Source organism: Schistocerca gregaria, chromosome 3 (assembly GCF_023897955.1).
Source record: "Schistocerca gregaria isolate iqSchGreg1 chromosome 3, iqSchGreg1.2, whole genome shotgun sequence".
In the NCBI taxonomy this organism is placed as follows: domain Eukaryota; kingdom Metazoa; phylum Arthropoda; class Insecta; order Orthoptera; family Acrididae; genus Schistocerca; species Schistocerca gregaria.
In genome coordinates, this window is record NC_064922.1 from 956669071 (window position 1) to 956696753 (window position 27683).

At 43.3% G+C, this 27683-nt stretch overlaps 1 protein-coding gene across 2 annotated transcripts in view; it reads right to left on the bottom strand.

Annotated features, from left to right (window-relative positions):
• LOC126355952 (neprilysin-4-like) overlaps positions 1–27683 on the bottom strand; it is a 693674-nt gene that overhangs the window by 295752 nt on the left and 370239 nt on the right. The window contains exon 1 of one of the 2 annotated variants that reach the window (XM_050006540.1): positions 27384–27512. The exons of the other annotated variant lie outside the window; for it this stretch is intronic. Coding sequence (XP_049862497.1) covers positions 27384–27428 — 45 coding nt within the window. The 5' untranslated portion in view covers positions 27429–27512. Of the gene's footprint in view, positions 1–27383; positions 27513–27683 lie in introns of those variants that run through there. 2 annotated transcript variants of the gene reach the window in all.

Below are 27683 nucleotides of genomic sequence, written 5' to 3' on the forward strand. Positions count from 1 at the left end.
TCCTGGTGATAAGTTTCCCCCTGTTCTTATTTTTCCTACTTCTCATTACTTTCGCCTTTCTTCGATTTACTCTCAGTCCATTTTTTGTACTCATTAGACTGTTCATTCCACTCAGCACTCACGTAATTGTTCTTCACTTTCACACAGGATAGCAGTGTCATCAGCGAACCGTGTCATTGATATCCTTTCACTTTGAATTTTAATTCCACTCCTGGACCTTTCTTTTAATTCCGCCATTGATTCTTCGATGTACAGATTGAACAGTAGGGGCGAAAGACTACATCCCTGTCTCATACCCTTTTTAATTCGAGCGCTTCGTTCTTGGTCTCCCACTCGTATCATTTCCTCTTGACTCTTGTACGTATTGTCTATTGTCCGTCTGTCCGTAAAGCTCATACAGCAATTGTATGTAAAAAAGGAAGGAAAAGAATCTGTATTGGACATATGTTAAGAAAGAAGGACAGCCATGCAAAAGTAGTCATAGAGAGGTATGGGGAACGGAAGGGGAGGCGAAGGAAGAAGAGGTTCCAGATCCTGGATAATGCGACTGATGTCAGCATATACAACTAGATAAAGAGGGAAGCAATGGATCGCAAGAACTAGAGACGCAAAGGAGCTGCTAACACAGCAAAAAACTGATTATGACTTTGATGACTTGAAGAAAGATGTGCTATCGAGATTGTATGTGTGCTATTAATTTTTCACAATTGACCTATTTGTGTGTCGTAAGGGGTAAGCACTCAGTTGTTGCGGTGTGCGAAGCGCATATTACACCGAAGAATTTTCCACTTCATTTGAGTGCGCCGCCAGGGAGACATTACAAGCAACGCAATAAAAGGAGGACTGTTAAACGCCACTTGTGATCTTTTAGAGTTTGCTCAGTACGAAGAAAAGGCGCGGCTAACTGCAGACTCTGCACTCCCCGCTACGCACTCTTGGGGCGAAGACGCAGACGGCGAGGGAGACACGTGCCGAGTACACCGGAAACTTCACTTTTCCTCATTAGCCGCTCTCTCTCTCTCTCTCTCTCTCTCTCTACGGAGCACGGCTTTTGCCTCCAAGAGGCTGCCGGGACCACTTGCCGCGATGGAGTTATTTGTCGAGTCCCTCACAAACTTACGCGCCAGCAAACTCAGCTCTAGGGGTCTCTATGGCTGCCTCAGTTTCTAATAACTGTGCAATGGCGGGCCGCAGGAGCTTACAGATTATCTTAATAGAAGGCTGCGTACAAGACGGGCCGGCAGTACTAGGATACCACCGTTATCCAACAGGATAGGTTACCACTGCAGAGGCTGCAGGAGGTGGCACACACCGAAGGATCATTTCCCTCGCTGCACTTCCAAATTTCAGTTCGGTGCTCTTCAGAGAGTATGTTTCGTCACTAAGTGGATACGGTAGTTACGTGCGATGACCACTGTAATCATTGATAGGCTGTAATTTTTATTAAACGTCAAATCCAATTCAATTTAATTTACGAAAACAAAATGAATAATGGCAAAAACTCTGAAGGTACAGGGTCATTCCGTGATGATGTTACAAACTTAGGCACACAATTACGTATAATAATTATGCATAATAACTAAGTACAGTGACGCATTACTACATCCAAAAGAATTTTAGCCGCGCGGGATTAGCCGAGCGGTCTAGGGAGCTGCAGTCAAGGACTCTGCGGCTGATCCCGGAGGGCGTTCGAGTCCTCCCTCGGGCATGGGTGTGTGTGTGTGTGTGTGTGTGTGTGTGTGTGTGTGTGTTTGTCCTTAGGATAATTTAGGTTAAGTAGTGAGTAAACTTAGGGACTGATGACCTTAGCAGTTAAGTCTCATAAGATTTCACACACATTTGAACATTTGAAAGAATTTTAGCCATCAAAACTTAGGGATGAGTGAGATGGGTAAATGTACCAGTCTGAGGTCACGAACCCTAGTCTGGAAACGACCGGGGCGGAATTTAATTCGACTGATTCGGAACCCTATGCCAAGGTAAGCCTACGTTCTACACAAAATCCGTTGCCCCAATGTTTCTATTCCCCAGTGTCTCATGAGATAACCTCGGAAGTAACAGCAGGGAAACAATGGAAGTCTGAGTAAATCATAAAAGTGTGATCTGATAGCCTAAATTATTAAGATGATTGCTTCCGCTAAACAGTATCACTCTATGGCATGGATTTTCACTGTCGCAACATTTTTGTTTCCCTAAAGGTTCAGCTTCACTGAATGGATTTCGTTGTTATTTTCTGTCACTAGACAGAAACATTCCGTGATGATTTTACAAAGTTTCAGGCATCATAAAGAGGGGAAAATACATCAGTTCGATGTAAGGAACCATGGTCCGAGAAGCAACGAGCCAAAATCTACTAGCGAAAATCGTTCCAATACCTTTGATTGTGGAATAAATATACCAGTAAGTTCGTAGAGTAAGCAACTTTCAGAAGTGGTGATATGGACCAAAACAAGAAAATATGTCTGGTAAACATATGGTCAGAAGTTTTTTTTTATTAAGAGCTATTAGCACTTGTTCATTTTCGATATTGTGAAACACCTTTCTTCTACTGCACGATCTCTGATTTCCAATTTCTTGGAGGAAGTAGTATGTGCCAAAACAATAAAAAAGTCCAGCAAATAAGAGCTGTAGAAAGCGTGCCTTAAGAGCTATGGGCACAGTAGAAGAGGTGTGTCACAGTAGCGAAGATGAGCTGTTGCTCATAGCTCTCAAGGAATGCATTTTGGAGCCCGCATGTACTGCACTTTTTTTCTTCTTTTGTTCCATACGACAACCTATGAAAGTTGTCTACTCTACAATCTCAGCAGCAACAGTACCACTGCATGTATTCCACTGTCATAGGTATCAGAACGACTTTATCTTATAAATGCCGACTGCTTCGTTTCCAGACCACGGTCCCTTACTTCGATATGACGTAATTACCCTTCTCCATAATGCTTGAAAGTTTGTAAGATCATCACGGAATCACCCTATATAATGAGATAAAATGACAGTGAAACCCATTCAGCAAACCTGAACTTTCAGGGATATGAAAATGTTGCGACATACGAAAATCTGTGACAGAAAGTGATTCTGACAGGGAACTCCTACTTAACGAAAGCAGTCACCTTAACTATTTAGGCTATCCGAGCACACCTGTAGGATATACTCAAACTTTCATTGCCAAGTCATTATTTGAATATGTTACGTAGCAACTTTTCAATGCGTAAATTTTCCACGATGTATCATCTACACGTAGAGAACCTCAGCGGTTGTATAGTCCAGTCCGTTATCAACGAAAAGTATTCAATTAATTGACTAACTGTATTTTCAATTACGGATTCATACAGGAGGCAAATTGAACTAGTTAGAACACTTAATAGGCAAATATCAGTAATAATATAAATTTGTTTTTGAGGTTATGGACTCACTGATGTGTCACCTAGATCATGAAACAATGCATCGTGGGAGCGAATTAGTTTTAATATCAGCTGAATAATTAATTTCAGGAACTCACAACCGGGCATAAATCGCTAAAAGACTGATCCCTTGAGTTAAAATTTGCAACGCAGACACACAAGCGCGAAGGAGACAGTTACTTCGTGTGATTCGCCCTGTTGGTGCCACTGCAGAATGGACAATACGAATGCCAGGGAGTCTTCCCAAAAGCCGCTGGAACGCTCAGTGCTACCCCCTGGAAAGGCTGGCCACAGGAGCTACTGTTTTCTGGAGTAGGCGCACTTCACGGTGTTCCCTCCGGAGACCTGCTCCCAGGGCCCACTCTCGCTCAGATTTCCGAAGGAGCCCATTCGATTAGTTAGCATGAAGTGGTTTCCATTACTTAGGAATCCGTTACGTGTAAAATCACACGGGTAGGACTGTGCACGGACCGTGACTGTATGTACGTGCTGACGTCGACCGCTGAAATCTTGCATGTGAACTGCACGTACTTCGCTCACCGGTCCTGATGGGGTAAGTGATGCAGTGCGACTTTTGTATCCGAATTAATCGTCTTTCAAGACCACAATTCTTCTATATGTTTCTTATGATGCTTTATCACGTTTCAAATGGTTCTAATGGCTCTGAGCACTATGGGACTTAACATCTGAGGTAATAAGACCCCTAGAACTTAGAACTACTTAAACCTAACTAACCTAAGGACATCACACACATCCGTGCCCGAGGTAGGATTCGAACCTACGACCGTAGCAGCCCTTCGGTTCCGGAATGAAGTGCCTAGAACCGCAAGGCCACAGCGGCCGGCCTATCACGTTTCACCAGTTAGGACTCCCTAGAGGGTGGCCGCACTTGTGCTTCTCCTTCACTTGTTTTATCGTGTTTCTTTTGTTCCCTGTGAAGTACTGGCTGCTCGGCGTGTGACCCATAACTGTGGACGCGTGTCGTTCCGCGCTGCAAGAAGTCGACCTCTCATTAAAATTCGTTTCTTAAAGATCGGTGTATTCATATTTCTCTGATTTACCACTTGTCTTGTGAGTTTGTGACTTTCACACTATACCTTATTACCTTTTCCTGATGGAAAGGCCCGCTGCATGGTCGAAATCAGATACTTTCACGGTCAGAACTGCAGGTAAGAATACTTTCGTCTGCTGACAGAGAAGGGTAACAGATAGAACAACAAAGTCAATTCAGTTTTGCCCTTCGACTTCATCAATAAACTTCGAACTAACGTACCCAAATTGCCTGATGAGCGTTTGCTAACAAGTCGATACCATTTGTGTCAACTGGGGAGAAATGTACAACAACGACGTTTCACAAGACTGTCACTCCATCACTACTTCCGTAGCGTAATACGCGTAGCCTGTGTAAATGGAAGAGTCTTATCAAAGGACTCCTACAAATGCACTTCCATCTGTATCTACTACTGAACTATCTGAACGAACATGTAGCCAATCTTCTGATGGGTAACTAGAGATTAGCGCCATGTTTAGGCGCGCTGAGTCACTTGGACTGCGTTCTTGCTGTACTGATGATGAGCAAACTTCCTGTGAAGCCGGTGCTTTCGAGAGAGCAAACTGACTCTCCCGTTTTTCCGATTGACACTGCTTTCACCGTAGGCTGTGTGTCTATGACGAAGCTAAGCAGCAACTGCCGTTCACTACGGTAGAAATACGTGAAGCTCACCTTCTGTCTTCTCTCGTGCAAAAGAAGAGCCCTACAATTCCAGCTTTTGTCGAAGCGAGTGGAGTGGATGTTGAAAGCGAAAGCCTGCGTGCAAGGAGGCAGCAAATGTAATTAAGCAGCGAGTTCGAGCGAGAAAACGCAGCCATTCATGGATTTCTGCGCCGAGCCCAGCGGAAGCTCGTGACTATTACTCCCTGCTCTGCCTCATTTCCACCAGCCCTTCGGTAAATATTCCTAACTCTCCCGGTAATAGCTAAGTCTTTTTATAGCAGCGTAGTTACTTACTGGCTCCCCAATTTCTCCTACTATATTAAGAAAAGGGTGCTGCTGGTCCAGCTGCGTCACTAAGTAGGAAGTGTTCCACCCTATGAATTAACAAGCGTGCAGTCCGTCTGAAAAAAAGACTCAGTACAGACCTGACTTACATTAACTTTTCGTATGTTTAAGACAGGGGTGTGAAACTGAGTCCAAAATATTTGGAATATAGCCTTTTTTTGTCGGTTCCATTACAGCAGTTGTTATTTAACACCCAAACGTAGGAAACCGGAAATTTTCGAAAATCGGAATCGGTCTATGACAATCGCGTATCAAGAACAGCAGAGGGTTAATTTTAGGTGTGGCATCGAAGCAAGGGAACCAGTATAGAGAGTACTAAGTCGCGATTCGACAAGGTCAAGAGTACAGCGCACAAAGTGCAAAGCGAACCCACACTTCGACGTCGATACGCAGTCTAAAGATTATCGCTTACTGAGGACAATCTCAGTCTCTTATTAAGGAATACATCTAACAGGAGCTTACGGCGTTACACGACTTTATAAATAAAGTATTTAACTTTTTCTATATTTGAGAACTACCCAAGACAACTTGGGCACCAAAAGAATTTTTAAACTATGAAACAGAGAAAAGATTGCACTTTAAAATACGTTCAATAGTCTTTCAGCACGAATCTATCATTAAATGACGTATGAAACAAAAAGTATGTCTCGAGGCACTGAGGATTATTCTACGAGTAATCGTAATATAAGAAAAAGAAATACATCTGGCAACCAAATAAACAGCATATCAAGTTTGTTTACGTGACCATTGTCTCTCCCCCCCCCCCCTCAAGTATATAAATATTCCTTTTGGAAACAGAAACGCCTTTTCCTAGCTGAAACCTAAATTTGTTTATGTTTCAGACGCATTTGGACTCTTAAATTAAGGCATCTTGAACGAATTTAATCTGCAATAATACAGTTTTTATACACTATACGAGACTTACAGATTACAAAACAGTTCAAGTCATAATTTTATTTTATGTTAAGAAATTTCTACTTACAGTCGCTATTATTTTCGGCCTTAATCAGCGGTTCCTCTCATCTGATCATAGGTTAGATCTCACACTGTTCGCTTCATTTTCCCATTTATAAAACACCGATACATTTTCACGTCACGATTTTTTGGTTTAATAGTTTTCAAATTTCATAAGCTAACTTCTATTGAACACCGCTGGTGGTTTGGAATTATATAAAGATTCCTTATACAACATCAAGATCCAAAAATTTAGAAAGATGAAAAACATTTGAAAAGTTTCACTTACGAATAAACTTAGAAGTTGAGAAACAAGATTCAGTGTCAGTATTAAAATATGTATCTAATCGGGGCGTCAGCTAACAACAGGTTTAAAAATTAATACAAAGACATAAGTTTTAGCACACAGGTGACGCTAGTGAAGGAGACGTTGCCTCCAAATATATATATCTAATTGCTGTATAACGAACGTCTGTCACTCTCTATATTACTTTAATCTTAACCGCAGATACTTCGTGAATAGATGCCGAAACGTTGTAATAAATGAAGGCATTTTCTCTATCGATCTAGACGATTCTATTCTTGAAATATTCAAGTTGATCACGGGGTCTTTTATTAAATTTGTTTCCTTTAGTAGTAAGCATTTAATCGCAGAGACTAAATGTATGCACCAAGAAGGTACGAATAACTCAATAAATAACACTCCTAGTAGCATTGGGGTCAAATGAAAAAATAATCTCCTCGGTCCGATCAGGCCACGGAAGGTTCAGCGGTACCGACCGATCGCCGCGTCATCTTTACAACCGATAGGTGTTACTGGTTCAAATGGCTCTGAGCACTATGGGACTTAACTTCAGAGGTCATCAGTCCCCTAGAACTAAGAACTACTTAAACTAACCTAAGGCCATCACACACATCCATGCCCGAGGCAGGATTCGAACCTGTGACCGTAGCGGTCGCGCAGTTCCAGACTGTAGCGCCTAGAACCGCTCTGCCACCCCGGCCGGAGATACGTGTTACTGGATGCGGATATGGAGGGGCATATAGCCAGCACAGCGTTCCCCCGGCTGTTTTCAGTTTTCGTGAGCGGAGCCGTTACTTCCCAGTCAGGCATATCCTTAACTGTCGTCGCGAGGGCTGACTGCAGCCTGCTCGTCAACAGCGTACGGTAGGCCCGGGCGCTCACCCATCTAAGTGTTACCCAAGCCCGACAGAGCTTAACTTCGGCAGTCTGACGGTAACCTATGTTACTACTTTGGCATGACCCCATAAGCAAATTATTATTTTCAAAATGCACCGCCGGGAAAAAAAATAGTACACCCTTTCAGAGATTTGCAGTTCACTCAAGATTTATTATTGCAACTGTGCATATGGAGTACATGAAATTACGTTTGCAGATGAGTGAGACAAGCGGTTTAGAGATACCAGGTACCGATTCGCGGTGAAACACCTTTATCAGTACGTGGTCTAGTGCCCAGAGGTAGCAATGCCGGTGTTGACTTGGCATCCAGTCGATCGCGCAGATGGACAATAATTTCCTGGGATATGCTACGCCTGCTCCACCTGTTCAAGTAGTTCTGTAAGAGTCGCAGAAGTCACTTCTCGTTTCATCATATCCCACACGTCTTGAATGCAGACAAATCCGGAGATTGTGCTGGGCAGGGAAGTTGCTGCCCGTCTTGCAGAGCACATTGAATTTCACGGGAGCTGTGTGAGCGAGCGTTATCTCGCAAGAATGGCAAAATAAGGGGTGTGACAACATTCTGCAAATACCAGGCGCTTGTTGGCCTCCCCTCCAGAAACAACAAAGGTGAACGAGAACTATAGCTTATCGCATCCCACACCATAGAGCGTTTTGATCGCTAAAGACCATGGCCCGCCATTCCATTTTCCAAGTGCTTCTGCGACGTGTGAGTTAACGAGCATTGCGCTCTCATTTAAATATATGGCTGAAAGAGTCAGCCTACAGGTGTTGTGAAACGAACCCTGTCGTCCAGGACAGTGTGCCACAAAGGGCGCACTTTCACCACGAGATGGGGAAACTCACAGGCGTCTACTGCCTACTGAGGGCTAAGCGCTGTAGTGTGCGAGTGAGACAGACGAGAGACTACGTCATAGGGAAACCCAGTAGAAGGCTTTTGTGGCCGAGGAGACGTAACAGTGTTAACCTAAGATAGGCCATGAAGGGAAACATTTATGAAAACTATTTAATTCTGTAGTAATGCAGGGAATGAAGTCACAGTAATTTTAACCTGCCTTCCTTCATAAATTTTAATGGCGATCCGAATCAAACTTGAATATTGATCATATCTCTAATAGTTTAGGATTTGCTGTTAAAGTGAAATTCCCAAGTTTTGTAACAAAGACCTCAATGCTAAAATCTAAACGCTTTAGTCGATGTTAACGATCGACATTTCATATAGAAGGGCATCATTAAAATAACAAAGGTTGTAAATGTCAACTCTGTAGCTTTATTTGTTTAAAAGGTATAGGTAATTTAAATTGTCAGTATCTTCAGTTAAGCATCAGATCATCATTTCCTCCACACAAAGCACAGTAAACGATGACAGCATGGCACCTTATTGAATCATTAGGTAACAGAATATTTGTTGTAAAGTTTAGTGCATGATAGATACTTTTGTTCCTTATTTACTTATCAGAAAGCATATTGGTGCAAGGCTACTGGCCGTGACATTCAAAGTTAAGAAGGAAATTGTATTGGTCTTAATGTAAGAGAATGTAACGTTTATTGTGTAATGGATGTTATTGTTACTCTTTTTAGAACGCGAAAGTGGCCAAGCTTTGATTATTTAAATACGTTAAAATGTAAAGTAATGTAGAATAAGCTGTAGGGAATCAGATGTATGGCTTCAGCAAAGGGAACTGCGCTAGTCAGTTGAGCGAAGATGTTCGGCGTGTGGGAAACGCGGTCGGATTCGGGCAGAGGGCAGTTCTGGTCTAGAAGTGCTGCTGGAGATGGGAAAGCGGACGGTCAGCCCTTAGGTAGCTAGGAAGTGAAACGACTTAGGAAACGTCGCGCTGTGTGGCATCGCGGGACTTAGTCTCTGGCGGGTGAGTAGCCGCGCGCCTGGTGTGAACCCGAGAACTTTTCGCGTTGTTAAGGAGGCGGAGTATTGGACTTGTGTTTCGCAATGAGGCTGTGACTGATCGAACTGTGTCAAACGGATATGCGCTGGAGTGTGACAGTAACTCTAAACACGACCACTTTCGCTATGAGTTTGCTTTCTGAATAAACATCATTCTAGCCAAATCGCAACTGTGTGGCGTAAATCACTTATGGGTCGTTAATTTAGTTCCCGGTATTATTGTTACTGTTATTATATGCTATGTTAACTTTTTTTTTCGCAGTCTTGCCATCGGCCAGACAACTTAACCAAAGGGTCGCAAGTGCCTAATTTAGAGCAGGTAATGCGACAAGTGCGGTTCAACCCCTATACGAGTTTGAGCCAAGACATTTCGACGAAGAGGAAGCGCATGTGAGGCCGAACATGTATGGGAAGATTAGCTCGCAGACGGAACCAGTCGATGCTGTGGCGCGAGTGGAAGGCGGGCTGCAGCTGTGCAGCGTCGCTGCTTGCAACGAGGTCGGAAGAGCTGACGAGCGCCCTTGCCTGTGCTGCGGCAGCTGTACGACCTGCCACTGGTGCTGCTTTGACGTGCTCTGGCGATGGCCGTCTGTGCTACGTGGATGTACAGAACTGCGCCTACGGGTGTGAGGATGTGTATGGCCACTGACACCAGCAACGCTGCATAACTGGCACACCGTATTCAACTTGTGGGGCAACTCCCAGAAAGGACAATCCCGCCGTTCGGAAGGCCACAACCAGACTCCCTTCAGACTCGCTTAGTTGGCTGCAGGAAGCACGAACGCGCCTCCATGGCGTGCTCGGCTGCTCGCTTCACCCATTTGCACCACACTGAGCCTGGTGGCTGTGATCTTCCTCTGTGGAAGGGCGGACACAGGTGGAGCCCTGGCAGCCATGCGACTGCGCCATTCGTTGGTGGAAAGCGTTGAAAGCATTATCAGTGCATCTACTATCCCCGAGGTGGTGTATGCCGTCATCGGATCAAAATCGACGTCTTCTTTCCAGGTGTAGAATTTTGTTTTCTGGCAGTTCATTTTACGCTGATCCGACCCAGAAGATGCCAAGTGGATAAAACTCAGCACATTATAAACGTTTGTCATCGCTAAAATATTTCAAAACACACAGAATCTTGTTCAACAGCCCTTTTGCATATGGCCATGAACATGTTTTACTAGAAAAAAAAGTTTAAGACTTGAAGATTACAGCTAAGACTGATGAAACCAGTTGTCTCGAATAAAAAGTATTTTGTGCGTTCTTGGCTTTTGAACGGTATTTAACAGTTAAAATAGATCGCAGATCAATATTCTCATAAAGAGAAAATTCAAATAACGATTATATTTTCTTACTTTCTCCCTCAGTCAACTGTATTCACTACTCTTTCGTTCACTTTTATATTTTCAACACATTACCATATATTCACGGATTTTACACCGAGTGCCACTGGGGTCAATGTGACACGACCTAAACTGTTTGCTTGTTTCTTAAAAAAAAAAAAAAATGTGCAAATGGCCCTAAGCAGTATGGGACTTAACATATGAGGTCATCAGTCCCCTAGAACTTAGAACTACTTAAACCAAACTAATCTAAGGACATCACACTCATCCATGACCGAGGCAGGATTCGAACCTGCGACCGTAGCGGTCGCGCGGTTCCAGACTGAAGCGCCTAGAACCTCTCCGCCAGACAAGCCGGCGTTTCAAAAATGGCTCTGAGCACTATGGCACTCAACAAATGAGGTCATCAGTTCCCTACAACTTAGAACTACGTAAAGCTAACTAACCTAAGGACAACACACATCCAAGCCCGAGGCAGGATTCGAACCTGCGACCGTAGCGGCCCCTTATTCCTTTAACGTAACATTTAGGAAATGGAATTATGAATGTAATGCCGAACAGTTGTTGTACGAAATACCAGGAACAATAAAAATATTGTTTTCCTCTTATTTTTGTACCATTGGTAGGGTTTCTCGCATCAGCTCTTCTTGTACCGTTCCTAGCACCACCGCGTTGAATATCACCCAATAAGCACATTGGTAAATCGTACCTCCGTTGTTTTCAAAGCCTTTTTTTTTCAATATATATGACTTTGTCTAAGTGGGTCACTTGTATCCTGTGGTGTGAAGTTCAGTTGTATGTTTACAGCACATTACAATTTTTTAATTTTCTTTTTGCGCTGCATACCACTAGGGTCAGTATTACCCCAGTCTAAAACTCTTTTTGTCTGTTGAACGTAATATTTATGAAAATAGAAACTTTATTCGAATTTTCTCATTATATGAATATTGAAGTACGATCTGCCTTAACTGTTAAAAACCGTTCAAAAGCCGAGATCGAACATAATATTTTTTACCCGACACAACCGTTTCAACAGTCTTCAGGTCTTAAAGATTTTTTTATATAGCGAAAGATGCTCATGGCCATATTGACACGGGCTTTTGGACAGGATGCTGCGTGTTTTTAAAATATTTTAGCAATGATAAACGTTTATAAAGTGCTGGCTGCTCTACCAGGAGAGCTTCTGTAAAGTTTGGAAGGTAGGAGACGAGATACTGGCAGAAGTAAAGCTGTGAGTACCTGGCCTGAGTCGTGCTTCGGTAGCTCAGATGGTAGAGCACTTGCCCGCGAAAGGCAAAGGTCCCAAGTTCGAGTCTCGGTCGGGCACACAGTTTTAATCTGCCAGGAAGTTTCAACTGTAATGTATGTTTTTATGTTACTTCATTAAAATACTGCCAGTATAGCCGGAGTAAATTACTTACGGTCTATGTGCCTGAAGTGGTACTCATAAGGGAACCACCGCATCGCACCCCTCTCAGATTTACTTATAAGTTGGCACAGTGGATAGGGCTTGAAAAACTGAACACACATCCATCGAGAAAACAGGAAGACGTTGTGTGAAACTATGAAAAAAATAAGCAAAATACACAAACTGAGTAGTCCATGAGCAAGATACGCAACATCAAGGATACTGTGGGATCAGGAGCGCCGTGGTCCCATGGTTAACGTGAGCAGCTGCGGAACGAGAGGTCTTTGGTTGAAGTCTTGCCTCGAGTGAGAAGTTTACTTTCTTTATTTTCGCAAAGCTATGATCTGTCCGTTCGTTCATTGATGTCTGTGTTCACTGCAATAATTTTATTGTCTGTGTTTTGCGACCGCACCACAAAACCGTCCGATTAGTAGACGAAAGGACGTGCCTCTCCAATGGGAACCGAAAACATTTGATCACGAGGTCATAGGTCAACCGATTATTCCACAGGAAAACACGTCTGATATATTCTATACGACACCGGTGACGGGATGTGCGTCACATGACAGGAATATGTTGTCGACCCACCTAACCTGCACACTTGGCGAATGGGTAAAAAGATTCTTCTACCTCGCCCGATTTAGGTTTTCTTGTGGATGTGATAATCACTCGCAAAAATGTGATGAAAACATAAGAGTTTGTCACATAAACTGCAACAAATGAATGCAACAGTTTCACAGTCGCACAGTTTTCCCTGTGCTGTGTCAAAACATGTTTTTAACTTTTTCGAATTTTTCCGTGTGTAGACAGTCAAATCCTGCATATGTCCAAGCAAATTTGAACATGCCCTGGAATTTTGGAGAGCTTAATTGATTATGTGTGAGTGCCTGAACTGTGATAATTGTCTGAAAATAAAAAATTAAACTTTTTACCCGAGGCAAGAGTTGAAGCAAGGACCTCTCGTTCCGCAGCCGCTGACACTAACCACGCGACCACGGCACTCTTGAGCTCACCCTATCGTTGATGTTGCGTATCTTGCACATGGACTACTCAGTTTGTATATTTTGCTTATTCTTTTCATAGTTCCACACAACTTCTTCCTGTTTTCTCGATTGACCTGTGTTGAGTTTTTCAAGGCCTATCCGCTGTGGCAACTTATAACTTAATCCGAGGGGGGTGCGATAGGGAGGTTCCCTTGTCAGTGAAACGTAGAGTCCCCGGCGGCAGTTGGGGTTGATGCAGCCGCCCCGTGGCGAGCAAGTGCCTCACGTGCGGACCGGGGCGCTGCGGCCACAGCAGCGCAGCACTGGCGGCGCCGGCGCTCAGCTGCCTGCCGCGTGACGTCACGAGCCACTGTGAGCAGCGCAGCGGCCGCCTGCCCGTAATTACTGCGCGGCGCGCGGCCCTCGGCCAGCCCTAATGAAACGTCCAGCGGCGGCCACAGCCGCACCGCGGTCTGCAGCGCCGTCCCTCCGCCCACACGCACAGAGCGTGAAACCCTACGCTGACACCGATACCGCACGACCCCCATTCACCGCGGTAGAGGCAGGCAGGGAGGAACACGGCTGCGCTGTCCGCGTCTAAGCCGTCAGAGACGTAGTACGAGCTCGGCACGGCGAGACTGGACGAGCAGTAAGCCACCAAGTTCTTAGGAGAGCTCTCCACATGCTCCTCTGAAGTGATTGAGGCACATAAAAATTAAACAGTGACTGTGCAGTACATATTTTCTGTGATGTAGCCGCAGGGAAAGAAGTACCTGCGAGCGGGTGGATGTGCAGAGCAAGCACCAGCAGCACGGAGATTACAACCAGGAGCAACCATAGCGAGAAAACACCAAGAAGGCTGCTAAATGTATCCATCAGTCTTTGTGTTGTGTTCGTTTCCGACTCACGTTTATTTTATTTGCGGCCAGGATTATTTATGTTTGAATAACTATTACACAGTTTTTGTTCTACTGATTTTTGTTTATTTCAAACTAGTTTTCGGCTTATTAGCCCACCTTGAGGAAACAAAAACAGTGTACTTGCTATTCAGCCTTAAATATAGAATTGTTCTACCTAGAAGTAACGAAGGAATCCATAAATAACATTTAAATAACGTTAGCGCGCCGATTCTATTGTTTTTGTACGATATATGCGGATTCCTATTTCGAGGGTAGATTTTTAATTTCGTTATACAGTTCCCTGATTGCGTGATTTCTTATTCTTAATTAACTGCAGAGTGTGAAGTTTCTTTTCACTGGTAACTACCTGACAAACCAGAGCACTGTGCGGCTATTCACTTTCCCAATTTTCTATTACAAACGAAAACAAAAATTAACTCTCTTAGAGGTGTAATATAGAAAAAATTTCATTGCGATGTATTCGAGCAAAGATCTTCAAAATTGTGAAACAGTCGTACAAAGAAACGTCCTTAAAATGTATAAATATGGGCGAGCGGTTCTAGGCGCTACAGTCTGGAGGTTCGAACCCTACCTCGTTCATGGATGTGAGTGGTGTCCTTAGGTTAGTTAGGTTTACGTAGTGCTAAGTTCTAGGGGACTGACGACCTGAGAAGTTAAGTCCCATAGTGCTCAGAGCCATTTGAACCATTTTGAAAATGTATACGTCTGGGCAGTTTATGTATTTTGGATTCAGCCGCTTCGCGTGTCTGTAACCCGATGTTGTGAACGTCTCTATGGCAATGCCACTTCGTAGCTCTACAGACGGCGATTTTTGTTTTTCTTTTTGCCTTCAGCCATTTCCGCTTCGCAGTTGAAAGCTGTCACAAGCGCTGCCAGTAGTCAGGGATTTCCTTACGTTAAGTCGACTGAAGCAGCATTTTTGCAGTAAAGAATGAATCTAGTAAATCTTCATGCTTGATAACTCATACGTTAAGTGATATTTTCTCACGCACCTCAGTGTTTACGACGTCATATCTCATGAAGTATGAGTCGTACAATGATGTATTTGTCTACGCAGATTTAACGGCATATGCGGAGACTATCTGCTAGATGAATTGCGAATAGAGTTCAAATGGCTCTGAGCACTAAGGGACCTAACTGCTGACGTCACCAGTCCCCTAGAACTTAGAACTACTTAAACCTAACTAACCTAAGGACATTACACACATCCATGCCCGAGGCAGGATTCGAACCAGCGACCGTAGCGGTCTCGCGGCTCCAGACTGTAGCGCCTAGAACCGCTTGGCGACTCCAGCCAGCGCGAATAGAGTAAGTAGCTCAGAAATAATAAATTTAAGTGACGTTGGTGCGGAAATTTTTCATGCGTGTCATTTTTATGACGTCATATCTTCTGAATTATGATAGATGTGCCGTCCTTAATCTCACGGCGGTTGTTCCCTGACAGTGGGAGATACAGTCAGTTCCGCATGAAAGTGTACGCCGCTATCTGTATGAAATGGAAGACACTCTTATAAATATACGTTCACATGAAAATACGTTTTATTACTAATTGCACATTTACCTAATAGTTCTCACAATAGGCACCGCTGTGCGGTCTGGGGCGTCTTGTCAGGTTCCAAGCGACTCCCCCCGTCGGACGTTCGTGACCTCTCTCCGGCATGGATGTGTGTGTCGTCCATAGTGTTAGCTTAATTTAGATTAGGTAGTGCGTAAGCTTACAGACCGATGACCTCAGCAGTTTGGTCCCATAAGACCTTACCACAAATTAAAATAAATAAATAAAATAAAAAAACCGGTGCCATTATCGATTATAGTTTGGCACCTTTTTGGCATGCTTTTCACGACGTTTTCTGCATATTCTCTCGATAACGATCTCCATATCGTCCTGACTGCTTCAAAATATATATGGCTTTCCTTTAAGCTTCATCTCAACGTAGCACCAAACATTTCCGATCGGATTTGCATCCGGAGAATTTACAGGTCAACCCATCGAGGACACCCCATTGTCTTGTTTCCACGGTGCACACAGACGAAAGCTATGTTTCAAATCATTATCTTCTTGAAGCACCCAGTTCGTTTCGTTCGAACCAAACAGCTTCTTAACGGAAGCCGTTTTGGATAAATATTGCACATTTTTGCACTGCCTCCTGGCGCTTCAGATATTTTACACGCATTTTAAACTGCAACCGACAAAACAAAACATCCAACTCTCACACTATTTGTCTATACACTGTGCAAAAGCGCGCTGAGTCCAGATTCGAGATCACTACCACAGATGTCGTGGCGGCCGTTAGATTTAAAATTATGGCGTACACTTTCTTGTCGAACTGACTGTATGTCTACCAAGTTTGGTTGACATGGGTTCAGTGGTTCATTAGGAGATATGGAACATAGATGTATACGTAACATTTTTATAACACGCCTGCATTGCTGTGTTAAACTAGGAACCAGGACCTGTGCTTATTCTCAGTTTCGTTTCAGCGTATTCTTTGTTTTCCAGATTCACGACCGCCACAGTGGATCTTGATTGTCGCAATAAGCTCAGGAGCTTCGCATACTAAATTCAGGGCCCCGGTCACGAATATTGTGTCGGAATAACTTGATAATATCAGGGAATTTTTATGTTCGGCCCTACTGCTGGTTCACCCGATTAAAAATTGCTGTACTCGGGAACTGATAGGCGCAATTCTTTCAGCATAGTAGCAGAACCACCACACGTGTTACGGGCTGACTCTCTGATGATGATCGACAGCGGTCGATACCGGCGAAGGACACAGGCGTTCATTCTTTCGTTACTTTAGAGAAAGTGTTAAGTTGTAACGCCGGAAATGCATATCCTCCTATTTCCATCTATTTTACTATAATTTTTTTCCCTTTATTTGTTATCTGAAGATATGACATTTCTGTGTCTTTATATAATGTAATTGTTTTACTATTTATGAATTTATGTCGATGTATAATTGGTTTGTTTTGTAAATATTATTTGCATTTTTACGCTGGGTCTGGCCTAGGGAAAACTATGCTATCTAACGGCTTCATCGATAGGTCGTGTGGAAAACCAAAGTGTTTAGGATCTTTGATAGTGTTAAATTTGCCGCATGAAGCGCGGGAGTCCGGCTGGAGTAGGGTGGTGGAGCTACGCTCCCGTGAGTTACTGCGCTTTCGGGGTTTGGCAGCATGTAACTGCGCTCGAATTGCTATGATAGTTTCTGACACGGTGTCGCGGACGGGAAGCATTAGCTGGCGAGCCCGTTTCGCCTGGTGACCGTGTCGAGAAGAAGGCGCGCCAACATCCAGCTTCTGCAACAGCGACGGCCGACAGTGAGTGATTGTCGCCACCTCCTCAATCGATGACTTCAAACCTTCAATCAACCAACAAGGAAGACTGGAAGCACGTAAAGGTTTAGAACTGTATGGCAGACCTCAGCTTTTCAAACTGTTCCATTTGCATAACTAAAATTACAGCAACTTAGCACGAACCTTTGTTGCTCATTGTCCCAATTTCATTACCAAGCAGGGTCCCCTCCTTTTCCGGAATGAACCCGAGTGTCGTTGAAATTCAAACGCCAGCATTAAAGTAATATCATTTCACTTCACTGCTTTAATTTCAAAGTTCAGTTAAGGTATTCATAGCTGGCTACAATATTTAGATTACACAAGCACAAATTAAGAGTGCGAGTTTTGTTAGCGTATTTTAGCTTTCCTGTTACTGCAGCTCAGTTTGGTACGAACTAAATATTACTATTGTTAATTGTTCAGAATCATTTAATTCAAGTTCAAAGTTAAATCTCTTATTTCCAAATTGCGTAGATTCAAGTAGCTTTTGAAATGATTGTTGAGGTAGCCCAAGACTAACCTTATTTTATTGAATTTCGTAGCGCTTCAGAAACAAAGTTCACTATTAATTTCAGTCACTAAATTAACTTTCAATTTTCCGGTTTTATTAATTCTTTTGCTAAATTAAGACAGAGTGTAGCGAAATTTATTACCTCTGACAAACTTTCAGTTTTCACAGAGCACGTGTCAACCTTAAGTTGCCACGCTTTTAGTGCTAATTATATGTGCAATAACCTTTCTTTTTCAGTTACTATAGTAGTTGTCCATAGGACTGGCGACCGTCATTTTCCCCAAATCTCAAATATCTAATTAACGCCAATTAATTGTTAACGTGACGACCGCACATTTTCTTTCTTTATTAACTTTACCCCTTTTCAAAATTAATTTCCACCAATTTCATTTAGACGTAACCCTTTCCTCCCTCTTTACCGACAAATTAACTTCGGTGACGATTGCTTTTTCCGAATTTCCATTAGGTGCGCGCGGTTTAATTTTTCGCTGTCATTAAGGTCGAAAATTGAGGGGAAGGTTACAAAGTGTACAATGACAATAAGTCAGTTACCATCTGCATGAGAAAATGTCATTTTCTCGAAACCGTAACAATTGGACAAGAGATTTACGCGACAGAGATGAGCACTCCGGACTTCACCATACAAAACTATACGAGGACGGAAGGGACGAATGAACATTTTCGTGTATGATAATGCATCCTTTCTCGGCGAACCTTGATGATGAAATCTTCTCCGGTTGACAGCCGAGTCAATGCGTTGTCCTCCGGCAACGTTTCAGCAAGTTTCTTCTTCAGGCGAAGATGGCCAGTAAGGAACTTTGCTGAAACGTTGCCAGAGAACAACGCATTGACTCGGCTGTCAACCCGAGAAAATTTTATCAACATTTTCGTGTTTTGCAGCAGCTTCTTCATTAACACCGCAATCGTCAGAAAAATGCCGAGTTGGATGCGAGCGTGAAAGCCTGCGTAAATAAATGGTAAAAATATTTAATGAGGCTTGGAGAGTTTATTCTCTGACATCCGCAACAAATTAAAATTGTATTCGGCGAAAACAATGAGTACCACTGATAACGGCGAGCCGGATTGTAGGCGCACAGTGGCTGCCGTTAACTCGCTGGTGGGCAGTTGGAATTCTGTGACGCAGGATACAGAAATGTAAAAAAGAGAAATGAAACGAAATTAAAATGCGTCGCATGCTGGCCGTCACAAATGTTCCAGAAATGTAACCTGAAATTTTCTCTCAAACTATGTCAGTCCGAAATGAAATAAAATTTCCCACTGATAATATTACACTATTTTCTAAAAAAAAGGGGGAAGATAAAAAAGAAATAGAGTATGGAACAAATACATTCACAGGGTGGAACAACGGCCGTACACAAAGAGAGCGAAGCACGTCAGCTGCGGTACGGCATTTGTGATGACGCGGTGATGTTCGGCCGCCAGAGAGCCTAGTGGAATACCGTTGCTGGAGAAATTTTCCATGGCCAAAATTTATTTATTAGGAAGAAATGAGGTGGTTGCGTACAAACACCTTACGAAGGAATCCTTGCAGAAGGAATTCGCTCATGAAGTGGAGAAGAGGTGGTTAAGAACAGGTGTGATATGAGGAAATCGTAAAGGAAAGTGATAATATGAAGCAAATTGTATTCAGGAATCAATATTTTGCTGAGCGAGTCGCCGATTCTACCTGACTAAACCGTTAAACTGCTCCCCGTGTACGATTACGGTTTCTGACGAAACTCGTCTCTTTGATATCATGTACCTCTACTGGTGTTCCTGATCAAATATGGCATACAGCTCACGTCACTATCTTCCGTCTCTCTTGACCTTCCCGTCGAAGGAAGATTAAACACTGATCTCACTTCCTTGCTTACATTTTACACTTATTCCGCTAAATAGCTTCCATCTGTATGTAAATCTCCATTGGAGTAAAGAATCGATAACTGCAAAGTTTTCATTTTCTGTGACAAATGATCCACAGACTGTTCCATGTATTAAATAATGAAAAAGCGTCTGTTCACTGCGAGAGCTGTCAGTGAGCTGAAATTATACAGCACTCTGTATAATGTCTTTAAAATTAGTGAACGTTGACACGTAATCCTTCCATAAACATTACGTATCAGAACAGGTGTATCAGACAATCGGTAACACTGAAGTGCTAGTTTTAAAGTCATGTACTTTACTGAAACGTTCTGTAATAACAACAGTACAATAACTGTGTATGAGGAGTGGTTGAAAATAAAATGGTCTGACAGAGATAGTAAAGGGAACGAATTGCTTTTAAGAGAAACCTAATCTCATGCCTAATAAATATTTAGTCGTAGAATGTAGTTGTAAAATCGGGACAAGTTCGTTATAAATTCTTTACAGCCGCAATCCAGCTGCGTCGGAAATGGTAATGTGTGTTACCAACAGTAACTAAACTGCTCTTTGGTACGCTGTAATTCGTGGCTGGGAACAGAGATACGTAGACAAACAAAGGAAAGTTGTAAGAAATGTCGTAGATAACGATAAAATACTGCAGGGGTCGAAAGCAGGCAAGGCTAGAATGACTCTTTAAAGAGGCTTTCACATGCAGAGTGGGATGAGCGCAACAAACTGAAACAAAATATTCTGTTCCAGGATAGTGTTTAATGGTTGCGACTGTAACGTCAGAGTTGTGCACAGTGTTCACGTTTAGTGTCCACGTATATGTAAACGACTTTGCACCTAGTGTAAAACAAGCACAGTTAGCTCTTTTTGGGGTTAATACTAGTGCTGTAATTCATGTAAAAATACATGCAGCAACAGAAGAATGGCAAAATAATGTTCTTAAAAGTATTATTTAGTGGTTTTCTGCTAAGAGGCTCACTCTAGATTTTAAAAAATTCTCAGTTTTGTACACCTAGACGTCCTATACCAATGACGAGAGTTGCAAATAGTGAAGGAAATAATAACTACGATGGATTCTTCAAAAACTGTAGGTGTCCATATTGGTGAGAATACTGGAATACTCTCTTTCAAATTCTGATTGTGGCAGGGGTAAAATACAGGGATCGAAAGGCTATTTACAATTTGTACAGAAACCGACGGCAGTTATAAGAGTCGAGGGGTATAAAAGGGAAGCTGTGGTTGGGAAGGGAGTGAGACAGGGTTGTAGCCCATCGTCGATGTTGTTCAATCTGTATATTGAGCAAGCAGTGAAGGAAACAAAAGAAAAGTTCGGAGTAGGAATTAAAATCCATGGAGAAGAGACAAAAACTTTGAGGTTCGCCGATGGCACTGCAATTCTGTCAGAGACAGAAAAGGACCTGGAACAGCGGCTGAACGGAATGGACAGTGTCTTGAAAGGAGGATATGATGAACATCAACAAAAGCTAAGCGAGGATAATGGAATGTAGTCGAATTAAATCGGGTGATGCTGCGGGAATTAGATTAGGAAATGACACCCTTAAAGTAGTAAATGGGTTTGCTATTTGTGGAGCAAAATAGCTGATGATGGTCGAAGTAGAGAGGATATAAAATGTAGACTGGCAATGGCAAGGAAAGCGTTTCTGAAGAAGAGAAATTTGTTAACATCGAGTATAGATTTAAGTGTCAGGAAGTCGTTTCTGAGAGTATTTGTATGGAGTGTAGCCATGTATGGAAGTGAAACATGGACGATAACTAGTTTGGACAAGAAGAGAACAGAAGCTGTCGAAATGTGGTGCTACAGAAGAATGCTGAAGATTTGATGGGTAGATCACATAACTAATGGAGAGGTACTGGATAGAATTGGGGAGAAGAGAAATTTGTGGCACAACTTGACTAGAAGACATGTTCTGAGGCATCAAGGGATCACCAATTTAGTACTGGAGGGCAGCGTGGAGGATAAAAGTCGTAGAGGGAGACTAAGAGATGAATACACTAAGCACATTCAGAAGGGTGTAGCTTGCAGTAGGTAGTGGGAGATGAAGAAGCGTGCACAGGATAGAGTAGCATGGATAGCTGCATCAAACCAGTCTCTGGACTGAAGACCACAACGACAATATTGGTGAGACTTTATAAAAAAGCACATTTTGTAATTCCTGACACAACTTAGCTCACCTATACCTGCACTTCGAATCATTGTAAATCTTGGGGACAAACAGATCAGTAAGTTGACATATTTTGCGTATTTTCACTCAATAAAGTCATATGAAATAATGTTCTTGGGTAATTCATCTTTAAGAAAGGAAGTCTTCTCTTACTGAAATTGTGTTGTTAGAATAACATGTGTTGTCACCGCTATCATCTTGTAGGCATCTATTTAAGTAGGCATTCTGCCTACTGTTTCACAGTATATTTATTCCCTCCTCAGAGTCCGCCTGCTTAGGTGGGTGGCAACGCACTCGCCTGCCAGGGAAGCGGACCCGGGTTCGTTTCCCGACCGGGCTGGAGATTTTCTGCGCTCGTCCACTGGCCGTTGTGTTGCCCTCATCATCATTCCATCCTCATCACCGGCGCGCAAGTCGTCCAGTGTGGCGTCGACTGAAACAAGACTTGCACCTGGAGGCCGAACTTCCCCGAATGGGGCCTCCCGGCCAACGATGCCATACGCTCATTTCTTTTTTTTCCCTCGTCAGATTTGTTGTAAATGGTTCACCGTTGTTGAAGAGGAACAATTATGTTCACAATTATAGTAGGAAAAGAAAAAATGACATTAATTGCTCTTCATTAAGGTTGTCTTTAGCAGAAAAATGATTGCACAATGGTGCCACCTAACTTTTTGATAACTTGTCTAATAATATCAATCTAGAAACAAACTGAAAAAGATTCGCATTGACGATTCCTCCTACTCCCTAGGAGAATTTCTATTTTTTTGATGTGTAAAAAGTGGTGGGTAGGAATTAGTTGTAAACATCTCTAGGAAAAAAAAACAAAAAAACTTGTAAGTGGTCAGAATGTAGCTATGTTTATGTATGAACTTGTAATGTGAATGTAAAATGACTTGTCAGACATCATTACGATTAAACGCGCAAGTGACCTACAAAACACGAAATTAACGAACTAACTAACTACAGAATTTTTTTGCGAAGTTCTAGATACGCCGCTGCATGGTTTATTAACAACACCTTTCCACTAAATTATTTGCTGGTAAGATATAATTCACAGGTACCCTCAGTTTGTGAATTTATCTGAAGAATTAAGATACTGAAACGTAAGAAATGTATATAAAGATGTGTGCAGGCGCTACAAACCTTCCATCTACGAATCGGTCACTTGTTATACGTAGAGCGAAAATTGCTAAGGTACAGTGTTACCTTGTATTGTATTGTATTGTACGTTAACCGGGGACCTAGAAACGACGGAGAGGCTCCGTCCCCGCCGCAGCCGCAGTGGTCCACAACCCCACGACGACTACCGCAGCCCACTTCACCCCTCCGCCGCCACACACCGAACCCAGGGTTATTGTACGGTTCGCCCCCCGGTGGAACCAACCAACAGAAACACGTATTGGTATTGTTTTCGATGAAGCGATATGACCTACAAGGATGATAACAGTGTGTAAAGAACTGTTTAATTTTCGCAATTTGTGAACAGGTACTTAACGAACAAAATTAAGATCTAACCAGGACGAAATTTGATCGCACACTGTAGTCAGTGAACACAGACAATATGTCTCGGACTTAGAGCTTCCTTCATTATGAACTGTGGAAAATACGCACTGTCACACGTTCTGGCTTGACAGAAACAAGAGGTACTTTAAATGAACGCTGCCTTCGTATCTTATCTGTTATCAGAGTTTTGTTACTTCCTGCGGCCTGACAGGCCCCGAGGTAATCCACTGTACTTCTCTTGTGAGAGCCGTTACGAAAGAGCCATAGTTTCTCTACAGCTTAGGTGCTGAACTGCGCTCTGACAGACAAGGGAGAAGTAAGGTCGCAATGAAACAAGTCACCATGCGAAAGGCGGGCTGCTAACAGCAGCTTTTGTGCACATCCACTATCAACAACAGCACAATCCTAAGAAATGATCGCCAGTGTTACTATACGGACTCGCAACAGCAACATCATAGTGATTAATATTGTGGTGTGACTTTTATGAATACGAGTGAAACACACTGATAAGTTCTGATAGGCAGAGGAACAAGGATGACAAGCAATACCTGTTATGGATGTACATTTATCTCCGTTTCTTGTGGGTTTAATGTTGGGTACAGTTATCATTGTATTTTTTCTATAATGTTACTGGTTTTGGTAGATTTTATAGAGTTCTTTTATTAAGATCAATGAGACGCTTGTAAAGTTGGAAATAACGTAGGAACAGAATGGTAATATAATTCAAAATAGAACTTTTTTTTCTATTGAGCTCTCGCTCTTTTTCATAGCACGTATATTACAACACACACACACACACACACACACACACACACACACACACACACGTACTCTTTTGACATGCGAAGTCTTAGTGTGTGTGTGTGTGGTGTGTGTAAGGGAGTGTAACTAAGCTACAACAAATAATCGATTTACTATCGCTTTCATATAATTGCTATTACCCATACCACCTCAGCCATGATATTTAATAAATGCTTCTGCTTTTCTTTGACTTATGATAAGTTTACTGCAGGCAGAGAAAAGCAATTACGTACACAAATCGATGTCTTGCGCATAGATTATCATTTTGAAGGAAGTAAGAATGAAGCAAGGTTATGGCGTAGCAACTTTGTTACGTTGCTAGCGATAGCACTAATGCGTTTGGACAAGAGAAGGAAATATCCACTGACCACGTTCTGCTGAAAAGAAACATCCTGGCGTTCGCTTGTACGGCTTAGGTAAATCGTGGAAGTCCAAACCAGTGTGTCCGGGAGGTGTCTGGAACTTCGGTCCTTCCGAATAAGAATCTGTCCGCTTAATTACTGACACAGCGCGCATTGTATTTAACGTCTTCGGTACCTCACTCACATCAGACATTATGTCCCATCAGCCATACCTCATCACTGTCAAATCTAGTAACAGTGAAAGCATGATATGACTACCTTTTTTCAAGCCCTCAACTGTCACGGTAGAAAGCACAAGCGTAAGTATGAAATCACTGGCTATTAACAGCATTACAAAGCACTATACTGAAACAAATATGTGTTTTGTCTACAAAGGAATGCCAAAGAGAAAAAATAAGAAAGATCAGAGTTTTTCGTCCCGTCCGCGACATCATCGCTAGAGATGCCACACAAGCCCGCACTGAAGAAGGATGGGGAAGTAAATTTGTGGAAGTAAGGAATACCAACAACCGTAATTTTTATAGTATACGTTACTTACGGGACCAGTTCAGACACTACATTGGTGTCGTCTTCAGGCCCCTGTGTGTTACAAATCAGGAGAGATATAATATATTACATTCTGTAATCATAAAACAAGGTACATTGAAATATTCCATTGTTATTTGGGAACATACAGTCCATGAATCATCTCCAAGTAGCCGATCATACCCAGAGATAACTAGGAGCCCACAAAGTGCCTTGTTAACAACTTGCGTCCATGGCTTCATGGGGTCAGCGTCACACTCGAATCCTACCAACTGAAATCGAGACTCATATGACCAGGCCACGATTTACCACTCGTCTCCATCCAATGTTGTCACGAGCGAAGGACAGATGGTGCAGGCGATGTCGTAGTTAGCAAATGCACTGGCGTCGCTTGTCTACTGCTACAGATCATTGTTGCGCCGCACGGCCATAACGGACACGTTCGTCGTACGTCACACTTTGATTTCCACGGTTATTTCGCACATTGTTATTTGTGTGCTCTCGGCCGTAAAGGCCGTCGGCCACTTCGTTGTCCTTGGTGAGATGTGATGCCTGACATGTGGTATTCTCTCGTATTATTGACACTGTGGACTCGGAATATTGAGCTCCCTAACGGTTTCCGAAATGGACTGTCCCATGGGCCTAGTTCCAACTACCATTCCGTGTTAGAAGTCTGTTAATTCCCGGTCTTCACACATGATTCGTCTGAACAGAAATGACAGCTTCGCCAATACACTGCCCTCCTGTACCACGTGTATGCCATACTATGGCACTCTCATATGTGCATATCGCTATCCCCGGTGTATACCCTCATCAGATTCGCTGAAGTACGCAAACGATGCAACAACGCCCTCGGACGGAAAGTTTGTGATCACCCCTTATATTAATTATCGTTAAATACGTTGAAGTGACAATTGGGAGTGGCCTAAAGAGGAAGGACCACATAAAACAAACAACAGGAAAAGCAGTTGCCAAGCTGAGATTCATTGGGAAAAATGGAAACATAATTTAGCCACGAAAGAATTGGTTTACGAAACACTTGTTCTACAGATTCTTGGATATAGTTCATTAGTGAGCAGAAGACATAGAGGAGGTGGAAAAAAGAGAGTCGCGTTTAGTCACGGGATCACGTGCTCGGTGCAACAGTTTTACGGTGATTCTCAACAAACTCCAGCGGTAGTGTTGAGGATTAAGAAGAGGTTTCGGGACTGTGTGTTCAAGAAGAGTCCGACAATACATTAGTTCTCCCTAGAGACGACTCGCGAAATAACCGCGTCGACAAAATCGAAGAAATTGGAGCTCTCACCGATGTTTATGGCGAATTGTTACTCCTACTTTTGTGTTAGCAGAAGAGCCAACACCGCGTTACTAGTGGAGGCCGAAATGCACGCGTTTTAGGTGAAGCAGGCTGGCGTGAGGAGGGAAGAACTAGACTGACGTGAGATCTGGAACATGACAAGGAATGAGAATTCAGAAAGCGGGCGTAATTAGTTTGATACTTAACTTTAATCCATTAATGATGAACGTCGGTCTTGACGGTACATGATTCACAATATTACCTGTTCAGGATACATTCTTGTAGATAGTAATTATAGCAACTGAATATGGCAACTTGCTAGGTCGTAGCAAATGACGCAGCTGAAGGGTATGCTAAACTATCGTCTCTGCAAATGGGAGCGTATGTAGACAGTGAACCATCGCTAGCAAAGTCGGCTGTACAACTGCGGCGAGTGCTAGGGAGTCTCTCTAGACCTGCCGTGTGGCGGCGCTCGGTGTGCAATCACTGATAGTGGCGACACGCTCGTCTGAAGTATACTAACGGATCGCGGCCGATTTGAAGGCTACCACCTAGCAAATGTGGTGTCTGGCGGTGATACCACACCTACCATCCGTGTTTGGAACAGGGAAGAGGGGCTAAAGTTAGTGGCAGCAAAGCACCCTCCACCACACACCGTAAGGTGGCTGGCAGAGCGTAGATGTAGGTGTTAAAGCGCTTAGATCGAGCAGACACCAGTCACGGAAGGTTATACTCGCACATTGTTTGGTAGTTACTAGTGTTAGTATTGTTGGCGTGTACCGTGATTGGAGCGTTAAGGCAAGCCGCTAACCGACGGAGGCGATATTTACGACAGGGAGGTATCCGGCGCCGCCCCTGCCGCCGTCGGCCGTCATGGCGCCGCTCCTCGCCAGCAGCTGACAGTAGTGGAGGCGGAGCGCACAGTGAGGTGTCGCGGCCACGGCTTATCGCAGCAGACTGGCTGGCGCGCAGAGCCGGCGGGCTACAGCCGTGGCGTATCGGGGAGCCGTGGACCTCGGCGATCAGCAGTCAGCGCGCCTCACAGGTCCGCGGCGGCACTTCCAGGTACGAGCACGTGCGCGAGTGCTCGGTGCCGTGTCCTTACATCGCAACAATCGTGCACGCCTCAC